This window comes from Scomber japonicus, chromosome 15 (assembly GCF_027409825.1).
Source record: "Scomber japonicus isolate fScoJap1 chromosome 15, fScoJap1.pri, whole genome shotgun sequence".
Taxonomy (NCBI): Eukaryota; Metazoa; Chordata; class Actinopteri; order Scombriformes; family Scombridae; genus Scomber; species Scomber japonicus.
In genome coordinates this window covers 14,768,738-14,785,562 of record NC_070592.1, presented here as the reverse complement: position 1 = coordinate 14,785,562, position 16,825 = coordinate 14,768,738, and the positions used below count along the sequence as shown (strand labels likewise).

Here is a 16,825-nt window from a genome sequence, read left to right as displayed (position 1 = left end):
AAAGCCCTATTTTTAAATTTATTTTAGACCACGGGGCGCCTCAATCTCTTTCTTCCTTCTCTCTCCAGTTCTCTGTTCATGTCTCTCTATTTTGCCACATCAAAGGATAGATACAAGGATTTCAGAACCTTGACATTTGAATTGTTTGTGTGTTTAATTTTCTTTCACCATAATCAATGTACAAAATGAAAAATATGTGTTGCAAAATGAGATTTTCACCATTAGAAGAATGTGACCTTGCTATCACTAGTTCTTACAAATACAAAGTTGAAACCAATTATCGGGGGAATTATGTCTTTAGTTTGTAAGTCTGCGCCAACAAGATACTTAAATAGAGTGAGAGCTGAGAATAAACTTGAATTTGATCTTTAAAATGGATTCATAGAATTTTTGGAATACAACTGTTCATGTGTAAGCCACCAGAGTTTAAAGATGCCACCACACATTGGATGCAGATGGTAGCTATAACATCAGAGATAAGGGGAGTAAATCTGAAATCTCAGTATTGCTACAGAACCTCAACCAGTGGATGTTATCTGTTCAGGCCAGCTCTTTCATAAACATCTAAAAAAAAACATGTAGTGTAAACAGTTTGTGTAACATCTGTAAATTTATGGCTGCAGGAGAGTCTCTGAGTGCACTAAAAGCCACAGCTGAAGGGTTCAGCCACTGTGCGGTTTCACCATATGTTTTGATGCTGAATAAAAATCAGACTCTTCAGAATGGAGTTATAATTTATTAGTGCATTTTATGTGTAGAGTCACGAAAAACTCACAGTGAAACAGACCATAACGTCTGTTTGAATTTAAAGGATAGCAATCACTTTAACCCATTTAATGAAAAGCCGGCGTGGCAGCACAAACCCATAAAAGTTTAAAAAACAAAATGAAAATTGGAGTATAGGAGTTGTCTAAAAATGTAGTCTATTTTCAAAGTGCATATTTTCCCAAACAAACAACAGTCAGGTCTTGTAGCCTCTTTTTATGCATTCTTACATTAAAATCCACCGCCACCAGTAAAATAAGGGCTCTCTGTTACAGCAGCATTATTGCAGAGAGACTGACCAAACTGATTGTGAAAGTTATTAAACCAATAAATGTTGTTTTATATGCAGCCTGCCACTGAGTAGATTGTACTCATAATTTCTGTTGGCCTTTTAATGGGCATTATGAGACTGATAAAAGCTGAAACTGTTGGCAACTTGTCACTGTTATGTATGATGTATGATGTACACTAGCTGTCTATACTCATCTTTTCAGGAGATTAAATGATCTGATGTTTTGTGTTATATAGTACTTGAGAACAATATGTGTCGGTGTGTTTTTTATAAGATTCAAGACAAACACTTACAGTATCAGTTTTACTTTGTTTACACTGGTCACTCAAATATCCTGTGCATCTTAATGATGAAACCCAACTTTATATCTAAACATCAACATTAAAGTTTATGTGTTGGCTGGGCTTTTTGGCTTGATTAGGAGGAAGTTGATAAAGAGTGTAATTTCCTGACTAATTAACATATTTCTATGTGTGCGTGTGTTTGTGTGTCTCTGCATGTTTGCGCTGCATGTGTGTGTGTCAGAGGGCGTTGTTGGTGGTGCTAATTGAATGGTATCTTAGGCTGCAGATAAATAGATGTCATTAAGACCCTGAGCGCTAATTACCAGCAGCCTTCCGCTGCAGGCTGAGGTGAGCGGGAGAGGCCAGGTATCAGTAATCAATCAGAAAAACATGCACCGATACACACATAGTCTGCAGATACACTCCGATACACCCAGCAGACATACACAGTTACATAGCTACCAAGACAGAGATGCATTCACACTCAAATCTGTGCCAAAGTGTGTACAAAGTACTGTAGAACTGTGTTTGTTGGTGTGTGTGTGTGTGTGTGCATGTATTTAAGTTTGCACATGTGCACAAATGTGAAGCCAACCAGCTGATGATTGAAAAGGAAGTGAGAGATCATGAGCCAAATTTGATTTGTGTGTGTGTGTGTGTGTGTGTGTGTGTTTTTTTTTTGGAGGGGGGTGGGGGCGATTTCTCTACTTTCCTGTGTAATTGACACTTGAACTTCACTCACACACACACACACTTCTTGGATTGCGGCCTGTCATACAAATCTAGCTTGCCTTCATTAGGCAGTGGAAGCAAATATTTTCAGGTGTATATATATTATATATATATATATACATGTGTGTGTGTGTGTGTGTGTGTGTGTGTGTGTGTGTGTGTGTGTGTGTGTGTTGCAATGAGGGGCAGCTGTGGGGCCATATGTGAGTGATTTGGGCGCTCGGAGGGAAACTGAATTTTGATGACAGACGCACTGTTTGGCTTGCAAGACTAGACATACACACACACACATGCACGCACACACACACACACATACGCAGGAAGCGCACATCAATCAATCACCTGGCTCTGTCTCTCTACATGTGGTGACCGTATGGTGTGTGCAACATACACACAGAGGCAGGCGCACACACTCACAAACTCAAGCTGAGAAGACTTGGTCATGTACGTGTTCTGGTGTCAGATAGACAAAAACACATGTACCATAAAGGGTCTAATAATAGCTCCAGTGTTTATTATGCACAACATTATTTCAAACAGGATGTTTTATTATCCACAAATTGAGACTGAGAGACTAGTTTTTCCAGTATAAATAAACACGTCTTTGGTCATCGTTTGTATTAAATCTATAAAGGATCTAAAACTCTGATTGATCCAGTGACAGTATGAAGAATGCAATCGTAAATGCCTGTTTATGATCCCAAAATTACTACAAGGAAACAAAAGACCTATTAAATCTCTTTTCATTGGCAATAGAATGTGATGTTTAATCTTTAAACACTGGCCAGTACCAATGTTTAATCAGGTCTGATCTTTAGCTTTTTTCAATGGTCATACAATTTGTATTTATGCACTTTTTCTCTTTTAAAGGGACTAAACGTTCTTGTGTGTGTGTTAATAAAACAGCAAATAAACTTGCTTTGGTTTTCTGCCTTAAATGTTTAATGTGACTTTTAATCTTATGTTAAAAATTGGGTAAATTATTCAACAGGCCACTACTTAAGCAGCAGCGATACTAATGCATTTTTACACAAGTACAGCAAATAGACAGCTGTTATTCTTCAAATGCTTCTGCGCTGTGCATGTCTTTCTGTGGTGTGATTTCCCAGAGAAATGTAAAGTGGTTAATTGCACCGTGATCCTCGCAGTACATTCGATTGCAAAAATAAACTGAACAGTGGTGTGCCCACTAGGCTCTTCTTGCTTTTAGCTGGCAGCGCAGAACAGATGCTCGGTAAAAGTGTTGGTAGTGGCTCCATGTGTAGCTTTGAGACTACAGATTGCCTGATTGAAGTGCGTTGCTCTTTTGTGAAAAGTTGAAATGTTTTTAAGTTCTAGCTCTGGGTGCTCTGAGCCCTTAAAACATATGCTAAGCTTTCAGCGCTGTCATGATCGTAAAACAACATGAAGCCAATGCTGAAGGGTCCCAGTGGACACAGGGTCCATGATGGAGGGGAAGGGAGAATCAGATTGGGTTTACAGGCAGAAAACAAGAGAGGGAAAGATGGCAGACATGCACAGAAGATGTGTTTTGAATTTTAGTGAATCCTACTCAATGACAGTATATAAATACGGACGCATCTTTACTTCCTACCACTATGCAAAAGTGAAGCTGAGTTTCCATCTTGCTTGTGTGACGTAATGTAGAGCCAGAGTGTGAAAAGTAGAGTCGGGCGGCCAGAGGATGGCAAACTTATCAGAGAGATGAGCACAAACATGAGTCTGATAAGAACTACCTAAAATGACAGAAACCATCTTTGGGAAACACTTATTTGACTTGTTCTCGATTTTTTTAGTTTGGCTCATGTCCCATCCGTTAACATGGAGGGGGCGTGATTTATGACCTATACTGCAGCCAGCCACTGGAGGCAATCAAGATGTTTTGGCTTCACTTCTGGAGAGCTGTCATGACATCCTTATTTATATAAAGTCAATGGTTATACCTGTAGGCATAGAGTCTGCCTCTGCTACTGTGAAGGAAAAATAAATTCATATCAATATTTATAGCAGTAAAGTAATTTAAATAATAAAGAGCTGAAACTGAGAACTTAAGAGGAACAAGGAGAGATTGAAAAGACTAAGAAGAAAAGAGAAAATGAACTGAGATCAAAAACGGAAGAGACAGACAGGGAGAACTTGTTGGATGGACAGGCAGATAGAGAGAGAGAAACAGACAGAGTCATGGAGGAGAAAGATGAGGTATGCTGTCCTCTCAGGGTCATAAAGGTGGTGAATGGGGCCAGAGACTTAATGGGATGGAGAAACGTTGTGATTGGCTCATTACTGTGATGGAGCACGTTGCCACGACAATTGGCCTTTTCACCCCCCCACCCACCCTTCCTTGCACACACTTATTTTCTATGCACCACTCCTTCATGAACTGCAGGTGTGTGTGTGTATTTGTGTGTGTGTATGTGTGTGTCCAGGTCCTGCTGCAGTTCAGATAAACAGTAAAACACTTTATGCTACAAGGTGAAAGCATAACTCATCTCTTTCCATGTCCGTCAAGTAGTGCTTGACAAAATTACCGCAGTCTCTCACATCTCTCTTACAAGAGCCCAAGTTCCCTCAGAAACACACACTCATATTTAAAACACACACCACATATTCACCTCAACTGCATCATTTTCTTTTCACTGAAGTATATTTTGGTGTTTTTATTAACCTTGTTCTATACAGAGAAAATCAGCGTAGAGGAGAACAATGTTCTCAATAGGATTTTCCATTAGGCATGATAAATGAGAGCACATCATCTCTCTGCCAGCAGGCCAATCTGTTTTCCCTCTCTCTCTCCCCTTTTCTCTCTCGCTCTCTTTTTTAACCTTACTACTAAGTCATTGTTCTCGAGCAGTGTAAAAATTAAAAAGGTATCAAAACTTTTCTTTTCTTTTCCCCCTCCATTCATTCTCACTGTTGTTCCTATCCTGTCTAAGTTCAATTTATATGTTTACTATCACACTCTAATGTTGTCAATTCTATTTCTTTTTCCCTACAGCGGCGCAGAGGTAGTGGGGTCTTTTGTGCGAACTGTCTGACTACCAAGACATCTTTATGGAGGAAGAATGCTAATGGAGGCTACGTCTGCAATGCATGTGGTTTATACCAAAAACTACATTCGGTAAGTCACGCGCAGAAATGTGCAGGTGCATGAAAACAGATGCGAGTACTACACCAGCTGTGTATTACACTAAAGTCTACACTAGACAAGCTGTAGAGCTGTGAGACGAATATAAATAGTTCCAACAGACATGGCACAGTAAGTTTCTGTTTCTGTGTATTTGTGATCCTTTTTATCACTTCATTTTCTTCTTAAACAAATCAGGGGAGAGAGACGAGAGGGGGGTTTTAAATTTCAAAAGCACTTGTAGAGAGACGGAAAGGAAAGTGAAAAAATACCTATGACTATGCTGAAACTCATATTTGTATTGACATATAAAAGTTGTGTTGCTAGGCTCGTATTCACTCATAGGAGACCTAGATATACTCACTCGCTAAGGCTGGATCAGGGACCCAGTACTTTAGACCGTTTTATGGACTCAATGCTGCGCTTTAGTACATCCACTGGGTGGTTTTGACCACTAATTATCATTCCTTATGTCTGGCCGATTAGCATACGATGCAAATTAAATGGTGCATACTGCAGTAAAATTTCGTGTATATATTCCGTGAATCCCACTGTGAAAAAGTAATGCAGGGAAAGTATATTTGATTTGGTGGGTGCTGGGAGTTACAGACCATTTCAGCAGTCACAGGGAGCCAGTTCCATGGAGTGAGAAATATGATGGAATGAATCAAATTTACCATCTAAGCCTGGGGAAAGTCTATGGAAATCCCAAATTTAATTAGACGGCATGAATTACAGATGAGATAAAGACCCTGGCTGGAATTTAGTTGGCTTCAGAATATTGAACTTACTCATCTCAGATATGTTCTTAAGGAGTTTAAATTTCACACTTCAATATACCTGTTTGACTCATGGATTTACAAATATTACCTTCAGAGCACAAACATATATATGCCAGCTACATGCTCACATATTAAGCTCAACTAGTAAAATTCCAAAGGGAATGAAAATGTTTCAGAGTAATAAATCACAATGTTAATAAATGCATCAGTGGGTTGACGGTGTTACAACCCAGAGCAATGTGCTGCAATTATGGAATGGAGCTTTAAAGACCTCTTAGTGGATGACAAGCTGTAGCAGTTTACTCCTTCCTGCCCATGCAGATGTCCTTGGTTCAACCCGTTCATCTCATCTGCTGCTCCAATCACGTTCCAGCTCCCTCTACTCTTGGCAATCTTCACGACAACCATATTTTATATCCCATAATAAAAGTTTTATACGCTCTACACACATTATTAGAGAGGATAGCAGCTAGTAAAACACTTGAGAGTGAGAGAGAGAGGAAAGGAGAGTTATGAATAAAGTGGGAGAAAAAGGTAGACATGAAGGGAGGGAGAAAGACAAACAAGGGGAGAGGAAAGGGAGGAAGGCAAAGAAAGAGGAAAAGATTAAGATAAAGAGAGAGGACAGAGATAATGAAGGGGGAGGGTGTGTATATAAAGAGTGAGAGGTGGAGGGAGGCAGAGATTTTGAGAAAATGCAGAAAGAAGAGAAAGATAGTCCGATAGATAGATAAAGGGAGATGTATGTGCACCAGCAGTAACACAGCCCAGGTATTTATAAACCCTATAAAGGTGGACGACATTACTGCTGCCGCGTGTGTTGCAGTTTGATGTGTTCGGTATCTTAAAAACAAGTATAGACACAGAAATTCTGTAAATAATGAGCATCTTGCTTTTTGAAGTATATGGCTTATTAATTAGACTAATGCAAAATATAATGTAAACATAAATGACTAAATTACATTAAAAAGTTGGTTAGATTCCAGAGACCATTAATCTGCTTCCTGTATGGGATACGGATATTATATGCTATGTTCAGGCATCTCTCAACCTTGGACCGAGACTCTAATACATTTGTAGCCATGTACAGTAAAAAGGAGGATGACGCGCAGAGGAAGACAGGGAACAACAGAAGAAGGGAAGATTTGAGCAAAACAAGTCAAATTTCTTGCCAACAGTTTGTTGGTCTTTCCATTGAACTGAGCAAGAGGGAAAGTAGAGAGTGAGAGACTGTTCCAAAGAGAGTGGAGTGGGAGTTTTAGAAAAAGAGAAATCTTAACTGGTTTCGCCACAAGAGGCGCTATTTCTTTGATTTTATTTTCTTCCTCAGCCTCCTGTGTTAGCTCTTGTCCCCATCTATCTTCCCTCTTCCAGTTTCCTTTCCTCTTTTTTTCATGTGTCCCCTCCCTCTACGCCATCTTCCTCTGTCACTATATATTGTTCTTTCCTCTTTCTCAATTATCTCACTCCCTTCTGTCTGTTTATCCTCTCCTCTTTCTCTGCTTCTTCTTCATTCCTCTTTAGCCAGAAATACAAAACTATGAGGACCACAAAGTGGAAGAAGATGGTTTAATTGACATCATTTTGTCAATGTGCAGAGACTGTCAGTTATCTTGTTTATGATAATGATCCAAAAAGTCACAAGGATGTTTCTAAAACCGTTATTATTCTGTTCATTGTTTTAACATCACATAAGCATATGAAAGTTAAAACTGCATTCTTTGTCAAAATGAATGTGTTAATCATTTTTATGTTAAAAGTGCAGCAGAGAGCCCATGGATTGACGCTATAAATTACACTTCTCTCTTTTAGCGGCAACAGTAGCTGCTGTAGAATGACGGATAGACCTCACACTGGGAATGACACTGTCTTTACCCCCTCCACACACACAAGAATGCTTTTATACACATACCTTGAGAGACATTCTCGGTCACAGACACATGGCTTCTCAGAGAAACATGAATACACACACACACACACACACACAGAGGAATAAATCACTCTTGAGGATGCCTGCATGGGTATAGCATGCATTTTGAAAGCATGAGAGGTTTATTGCTTTTTTTTAATAGGAGTCTTCACCCTGCCTTTTTTTTCACTTTCCATCTCCTTAAACACCTCTTTCATTCATCCACGTTGCTCCATCATAATCTCTCACCATCTCTCTGTTCTTACTTGGTCTGGGAGTGTCTTTTTGTTTTTTCACTCAGGAGATTGGTTTCCATCTGCCACAGTGCATGTCAAAAGCCCTAGATCACTTATAAGCACACATATGGAAACCCAGCAGAATATTTTACATAGATATACACAATAACAAGGCTCTAAAGTCTTGCTTTGCCTGAGAAACATCCAGAAATCCCAATAAATTCAACCTGCATGTACATTTTGAAGATTTGAAAAGCTGTTCTTTTCACATGTTTTTATTTGGTTGTTGTTGTTGTTGTTGTTGTTTTGTTTGTGTTTTTCAATTAATGATATGCAGAGGTTACCATTTGTAATGTGTATTCAGAGAGGAGGTCTCTTTAATGACACAGTTTATTTTACTGCAAGAAAATCCTTTGCTAATTTGTCTGGAAATGTTTTTGGTTGTTTTGATTTTTATGTCAAGTTTCGATTTCAATTATTACAGCAAGTAATTTATTAATCCCAAATTAGTGAAGGGTGCTACAGATTGAGTGTTTTCACCACACATGTTCCATTCAAGCTCCTGAGACCCATTTCTGTAACTGGCCATAGTGTTTTTTCTGTGCATGTTTGCTAAAACTTATTATATGGAGATACCATCTACTTTTAGAGGGGGAGAGAGAGAGTAGCTTACAGTATGTATTTTAGAAAGAGCTGTCAGTGATTTCTTTTTAGCAAACCTGACAAACTCCATTTTCATCAGATGTAAGTACTCCCCCTTGTGGTTAGGGCAAAAAACACAGTTCTAAGCAGAGTTTGACATGTTATATATACTGTCACACGAACATGTCTCAGTTGATTATTCTTATGTCAGAGTTTAATAAAGTTGGGCTGCATGTGACTGAAGTGATTAGTTCAAATCAATCTCAAATAACATATAGTCAAATCTGCACCAGTGGTGTTAACATAATAAAGCTGGTAAATGAATTGCCATTACATTTATCCTAAATTTCTCCCTCTCTTCTGTTTTTTTTTCTCATTTATCTTCCAGACACCCAGACCTCTAAACATCATAAAACAAAACAACGGTGAACAAATTATCCGACGCCGAACCCGAAAACGCCTCAACCCTGATTCGCTGTCATCTGAAAACCCAGCTCCCAAGCAGCAACGAATCACCAACGAGGAGCGTATGAACGGGGACGAGTCAGACAGAAGTTGCGCATCAATCAAAAACCAGCAGCCTTCCCCTCGCTCGCGCTCTCCCCGCTCCACTCAGGCCTTCCTTGCCAATCAAACATTGGAAATCCACAGACGCATGCCTCCTCTTCTTCTGCCTTCACACGCCCCCTCCCCACTGGTAGTTGAGGGCAATGGGGGCATCGCTGAGGGAGGGCTAGCATCAAAAATAGAGGGAGGAAAAGGAGGAGGGGGATCAGAAAGAGGCAGCCCAATTGAAAAATACATGCGACCATCCAAACCGTCTAGTTATTCACCCCCTGGTTCACCCATTGAAAAGTATCAGTATCCCCTTTTCTCCTTACCCCTTCCTTTAACCCTCTCACCAGATTTGACCCCTGAGTCAGATTGGATCAGGTTCTGGACCAAGTATAAGATGGCTGCTACCTCTGGGGTTCCCGGTGGCATCAGTAATCTCAGCAGCCCTGGTAGCCTTGGAAACAACGCTCATTACCTTGGTGCAATGGTGACTCCAGTACAACATCATCAGCAAAGCTACACGGTGCCTTACTGCGCCTCTCCCTACTCTCCTCTACCACCTCCTCCTGCTCCTCCTCACTATCCTCCTCCTCCTCTTCATCCTCAAACCTCCTCATCATCGTTAGAAAATGATGCTCCTTTAGATCTTGCAATAAGACAAAGAGATACAAGTGCTGCAAATGCACACATGTCAACAAATGGCGCAGAGAGGAGAAGGCAAGAATCGCCTCGCCTAGCTGAGAGGTTGAGAGAGAACTGGAAAGGAGAGAAAGAGGAGGAGGAGAGGATAGATGAAGGAGAGAACCAGAGGGAGGAAACACAAAAGGAAGAAAAAGATAATTTGACAAAAGGTGTTCCGTCGAATCGCGCAATGGTGGAAGTGGCCACACAGGACGACCTGACCAACCGTTGCATCCACTGTGGGATCTACTTCCTCGATGAGGTCATGTATGCCCTGCACATGAGTTGCCACGGCGACCAGGGACCATACCAATGCAGTTTTTGCCTCCACGTGTGTGTGGATCGGTATGACTTCACCACGCACATACAGAGGGGTTTACATAGGTACACAGACAAAACATCACAGCAGAGGGGTCACACGCAAGATGGCATCATTCAGGACGCCACAGTGGCATCAGAGCACGAGTGTCAAAATTTGTCTCCAGAGGAAAAAGATGGAGGTCACCATAACAACACTGCAGGTGAAAGCGATGATGCCATGGGAGTATGTCATGACGACCAAGCAAAAGAAAGTACAGGCGATGATGCCACTGACAATGACACAAGAGATGAAAAGGAGGAAAGAGAAGATGCTCGTGACATACCAAACCAGGAATTAGGAAGCCAGAAGGTGTCAGATAGTGATGACAACATTACAGAAACCGCAGATGTCGAGACTGTTGCTGAGTCTGAAAAGTTAGACGAGAACATGGAGAGTAATTAATTTGATGCCTTTGACTCACACAAACCTTAAGAACGCGTTTTAATGGATAAATAAGCTGTAAACCTCTATGTTCCTGGAGGCTAGCTCATGTCAAAATGGGCCTATCCTGGGCACTAAATGGAACACATCCTTATGCTGGAAGCACTCGGCTGTCAAATGGTCAAAAATCATCGTAGGATCCCACTGAACTACTGCAGGGACAGTTTGGAGACATAGCCTGAATCCTGCATTGAGTGGCGGTCACTTGACAGCTCTGTGGCAAGTAGTCAACAACGGAGTCCGGGCATGCAGCTGAAATCACCTTTAATAAACAGCCACTTCATGTGCTTTCCAAATGAGAGGATTGGAAGCTAGACTGAGAGTTGAACTGGTCTCATTAAAGTTGAGTTTGAGGAGCTCAGCACTTGCACAGCCGCCCTTACAGCAGAGCAAAAAAAAAAAAAAAAAAAAGAGAGAGAAAAAAAAGAAAGAAAACAACAAAACACTTAAACTGAACTGAGCTGAGCTGATCTGTTATGCACCATGCTAAAACTGAACTCCGGTCCAAACTAGTCTGATGCATCATTCAGACTGTTTTTATCCTGGTACAACCAGATCTGATCTGGTGAGCTCTAAAGCATGTTTTGACTGTTTTCTGCTGTGCAAATGGATCCAAAACCAAAACTTATTTTTGCTGGTTGAAACTAGTAACTTTGAAACCAGTATTTTCTGGGTTGCCATTCAGCGGGTGTTACCCTGGTACAAAAAGGATCAGTCAGTTTCTTTCACTCATGCCCTGTTTCTGAAACTGACTGTGTTCTTGGATCAATGCAAAATCGCCACCACTGAAAAAGTGGCCCAGAATGGGAGACTGGTTTGGTTTGGATGTGATCATGACTTTTTGAACTGCTTAAATCCAGTTTTAACTGGTAAAACCGGTGTAAATCCGGACCGAAGTGTTCTCTTTATCCATTTGGATTGAACCAAGTGACATTATTTTCTACCTTCCTCTGTGCCATGATACTAGCTACGTGCCTGGCTGCCTGCCTAATAGAACAACCATCTATTAACCTGCTTAACATTTATATTAATAATAATAATAATAACGATGATGATGTTATAGTACAAAACATGCAATTTGCTACACTTTCCTATATAATATCTTATTTTGTAAAGGCAAATAATGCTTTTTTTGCAGGAAATGGTACTATAAAAATTAGTCTATTTGAGTTTTTTTTCTTTCTTTTTTTTTTGTTTTTGAGCTATTTGTTATTTGTGTTCTTATGGAGAATTGTTACATTGGTCTAACATAAATGGTACAGCAAAGGGGGGTGGGGGGGTTGTGTGTATGTGTGGATTTGTGTAATTGTGTTTATGTGTGTAAGGATCAAAGGATGTGTCCGTCCCCTAACAATGATGTAAACATAATGAAGGCTCACGCTCGGTTTTTCAGTCCTCAGGGGTCACACGTGTTGCACACCCACCCACCTGTTTCATAGCATGTGACACATCATTTTTAAATGTCAAATGGTCTCATGGTTTTAGCATGTTGCATAATGTTCTCGTACGTTCTCTTATATATATGTTCTTATCGTGTTCTTTATGTGTTAATAGGTCAACATGGTCTTAGTATGTAACATTTTTATTGCTGTATGTCTTTTTCATGTTGTTAGGTTAAATGGTTTTATAGAGAGACTTAGGAATTTAGGGAGATAAATCCTGATTTTATAAAGAAAAATAAGGATCAATTATTTTGATGAACTGTATAAACATTTGCTCTGTTTAAGTCTGCAGAGCTTCTTGCCTACAGTGTTTTATTCAGCCTATCTCATATTGCAGAGAGTTTGGTAGATTACCTCTACAGTATATAGCATATTAGCAAATCAGCAAAATAAGTTGCCTTTTTTTAGTGATGGGAACTCTTTCATATTAGGACTAAATCACACTGAAAATGAGCAGACGATGCCATCATCATGTGTTTTATAATTCATTTAAAGTGATCATGTTGCTTTTAACATCCCACTTTTCTACCATTCATTACCCACAAAATGCCACACCGTAACTGAGTCTCTCTTTAAACCAAATTTCACAGTTCTTATTGTTTACTTTCATCACTGAGAGAGTCGTGACACAGTCAGGTCCTGGAAAGACCCATATTCTTTAAAATGGAGCAACACGGAGGCCTTTTTGTTTATTTTTATAAAGAGAGAATCACTTCTCCAGCCTTGCTGCCTTAGTTGCTAGAAAACAAAAAAAATATCACCAAGGGACTTTGAAGGAAGTAGTAATGGGCTGAAAAGAAAATGAAATACAGGAAGGAACAAGCTAAAGAATGAGAAAAAGATATTTTTCTATGCTTATCCAAAATACGTGAATGAAAAATATTCCGCCTAGTGCCTGGTAACAGTTTTTCTAATAGGTATGTTTGTTTGTCTGTGTCAAAAAAGTCATGCAAGGTATGAGTCATGTCAGGCAACAGACTGCTTTATTGATTTCAGTCAGTCATTGATTGTTCAAACTTTTGCATTGCCAGCCCCTGAGAAAGACCCACAAGTGCTTTTTTTAAAGATGAAATTGGTTGCCTTGCTTACTGTCAATCATTAGAGCTGTCTTTCTTTTCTTTTTTTCCACTTTTTTCTTTTTCTTTCTTATATTTGCATGTATGTACACTACTTTTTAGAAATTTAGAGACATGTGCCTCAGTAATTTTTATCAGAAAGACATACTACCAATATATTCTCTGCAGTGTATTTGGTTTATTTTGAAATGATCAGTGCCCATATCATGGTGAAAAATACCAGTCCAATGTGTGCTAAGCAGGCCTTGATTATGAATGATTTCTCATCATATTTTTAGAGAACACAGAACAGGTCTGTTAGCATAAGGTCAAATTTCATGATTTTATTAAAACCATCAGAGAGATGAGATATTGCTTGAATACTTAAATGAGCATAAAAGAAGTAAAGTTTCTTGTTCAAAATTCAACAACATGAAATAGCTGAACTATTCACCAGAGCAATCAGTGTATAGTAGAGTGCTTGTTGCAGGTTAATTCCTTCAGTATTTGCTTAAACCTTGAAACAATCTTTTTCAATTTAAGACCTACGTTAAGGAGGCATAGATTTCAAATTTTTAAATAATTGGTAGTGTTGTATTTAAGCAATGTGAAAGCTTTTTCAGTTTCTGTTAAAATGCTCAAGGTATGTACTTCAGAGACTGTCTTGCCTTGATGCATTTCAGTCACACTGTCAAGCAACCTGTCAAACTATTGTTGCAACACATTTACATTAGAGTTGGAAATGCATAGAAACCTGTGTCACCTGTAACGTGAAGGTTTGTCACAGCGACATGGTTCATAAAGACTTGTATTCTAAAGGTGGCTCTTTATTTGCTGAACATGTTCCATCATATAAGTACTGATGAAGCCCATTCAAAAAATATTATGTTTACAACTGTCATTATTCTAGGGCATCTTTGTACGTGTATAGTAAAAATAGATTTAAAAAAAAAAAAAGAAGAAAGTTCCTAGTTACGGGCATCTCTTATGGGACTGCTGGCATAATGACAAACTGTTTACATTTAGCAAATGTAGCAAAAATAGCAGAGAAATTAAGCAATGTTCTCTGAAAGACAGAACAAAGGAAAGGATAGAGGGATACATGCTGATATGGATGGATGGATGGATGCTCTTTAAGAATATATGGAGTAGGTGGATGGAGGGAGGAAGGGATCAAATGATTCATATCGTGGCAGATAAAAGCAGTTCAGTTGATGTATCAGTTCATCCCTTTCTCTTCTTTTTTTTTGCTTTCCATTGGCTACTACTATCCTCTTCGCCTCATCGCTCCCTTGTATTCTTCCACTTTCCTGCTCCTTTCTATTGATACAAATTTTAAAGGTAGTCTCAGTTGGTTTTTGCACGCAAAAGCTTCATTTGGGTCCAATTCAACTAGCTGAATGGGCCTTTGGATGGTTGAAAAAGTTACCAGCAGTAAAAGTTCAAGTACTTTTCAGTTGAAGCAATGTTAGGGTTTTCTCATATTCAGGTTCATTCATTTGCCAACGGGACTTACATTTGATAAGAACTCAACATTTTTTTTATAGATTTAAAGTCGTTCGTTAAACATGTTCATCTTTTCTAGGAAACCTTTAAAGGAAGATATGTGAATAAAGGATGAACTAGTTTTCCCTCTCTTTTTTTTTTTGTTTGTTCATTCTGGGTTTACATCTCATCTTGATCAACCACAAGGATTTCTCAGTGGGCTGGACACAAATTCTGATGCCAGAAAGTTTCTGTAGTTTAGCTTCATGAAAGAACATCCTCTCCTTGTACTGTATGTACTGAGTTGAAAGTAAAAAGAGTACAGCCTTGATTAAGAAAACTTTGTTCATGCACATTTTTCATATTACAAGTGCTCTGTAAAACCCTTTCCTGCCCAAAATATCCTACTTTTTGTATTTAACAAGTTGAGTCAGTAAGGATTCAATTTTAAATATGAATAGATATTAATGTTGATGTGAGAAAAAAATCCACCAGATTTTATTTTTTTTCTCACATCCCGTCCAAGACTTTTGGGAGAACATTTCAGCTGTCTCTTATGGAAGAAAAAGAGGTAGTTTTATAAGAAGTGAGGTTCCGCAGGTTACACTTGACATGACCTTGTTTAACTTCAATAATGAGTGTTTGTTTTAGATATGATGGCATTTCACATCAGCGTTTACATTGGGGGGCCTTAACAAGTGTTTTTAATTTTTTTGTCTTTGTCAGAATGTGTTATAGAAAATGATGCTGTTTCTTGCACTCCATTTATTATGTTCTTATTGCCAAGGAAGGGACAACACACACACACACACACACACACATATACATACACATACAGGCAGTGGTACAGATTAAGCGTACATTTTTGGGATGTACAGTATTAACCATGGGAGACAAGGGAGATAAAGGCCAGTTTATTATTGGTCAGACACAGAAACACACACATGCACACACATACATACATCAACTATTTACGTTTAATCAATATATTTTAGTAGAATTTTGTCTCTATTCAGTCGAACAGCTTTTATAGAAAATTGGGATTTTTTTTTTTTTAGGTTATTTTCTTTCATGTATTTTATTCTGCTACCTTTCTGTACGTTATTGTTCTTAGGTTTTATTTCATGCAAAAATGATATTTCAACATATTTTGACAACCAAGAAAAGTTTGTTACACAGCTAAACTTGAAGAATAATGTTGTTGATGATGATGATGATAATAATTAATAAAAGTAATAACAAATATACTGAAAATGGACAATGGGTGTTTTATTCTTCTTCTTTTTTCTTTTTTTTTGCTCCACCTTCGCTGCTCCTTTGGTAAACAACAGAAAACAAAGCTCTGTCCTTGCTACAGTACTGTATGTAAATCCCTCATGTTATATGATGGAGTTGTTTGAGGTCTAATCCTGAGGCCAGCAGGGGACTTTTGGAGAACAACTGCACACGCGTGGTTGTGGTTGAGAAAATGTGATTTTTACACATAAGGCTTTCATTCCAAATCAGGTGGGGGTTTTCAGGAAAGATTTGCTGTTGAAAAAAGTTAAAAGCTCCAAACCCACCTCCTGTTGTGCTATCTGAATGTTTCCTGTATTTCTATTTGGATCTGTTCTGCACTACCAGCTGCCTGCTTTTACAATTTCACTAACTTACTTGTTCTCCTTATATATTGTATGTACAGGATTATTTTATCACTTACTCTTACACAAGAAATCTGGCTCTGAATTAAGAATATAACATGTTGGAGTGCAGCAGACTTTGTGCATAAAATCACATATTCATTTAAAATAACCAGAATTTTGTATCAATCTTGGTCCAGATAGCCATGAAATGTAGTTAATTATTTGTGGTTCCTAAAGGATGATTCCATATCATTTTGGTGATCATTCTTCTAAACAACTGCATAGTCAACTATGTGATCATGTAATGTTGGCATGATTTGCAAAATATTACTGTCGCTACTATTTTGCAAACTGTTGATTTTTTTAAAATCATGGCTGCATCCTCATGAACTTCACTATACCTGACCTTTCCTTTAA

At 38.8% G+C, this 16,825-nt stretch overlaps 1 protein-coding gene across 1 annotated transcript in view; it reads left to right on the top strand.

Annotated features, from left to right (window-relative positions):
- Positions 1–10,765, top strand: part of trps1 (trichorhinophalangeal syndrome I) — a 92,790-nt gene extending 82,025 nt beyond the window's left edge. The window contains exons 9-10 of the mRNA XM_053334087.1: positions 5,069–5,191; positions 9,155–10,765. Of these exons, the coding sequence (XP_053190062.1) occupies positions 5,069–5,191; positions 9,155–10,765 (1,734 nt within the window). The remainder of the gene's footprint in view (positions 1–5,068; positions 5,192–9,154) is intronic.
- The last annotated feature ends 6,060 nt before the right edge of the window (positions 10,766–16,825 follow it).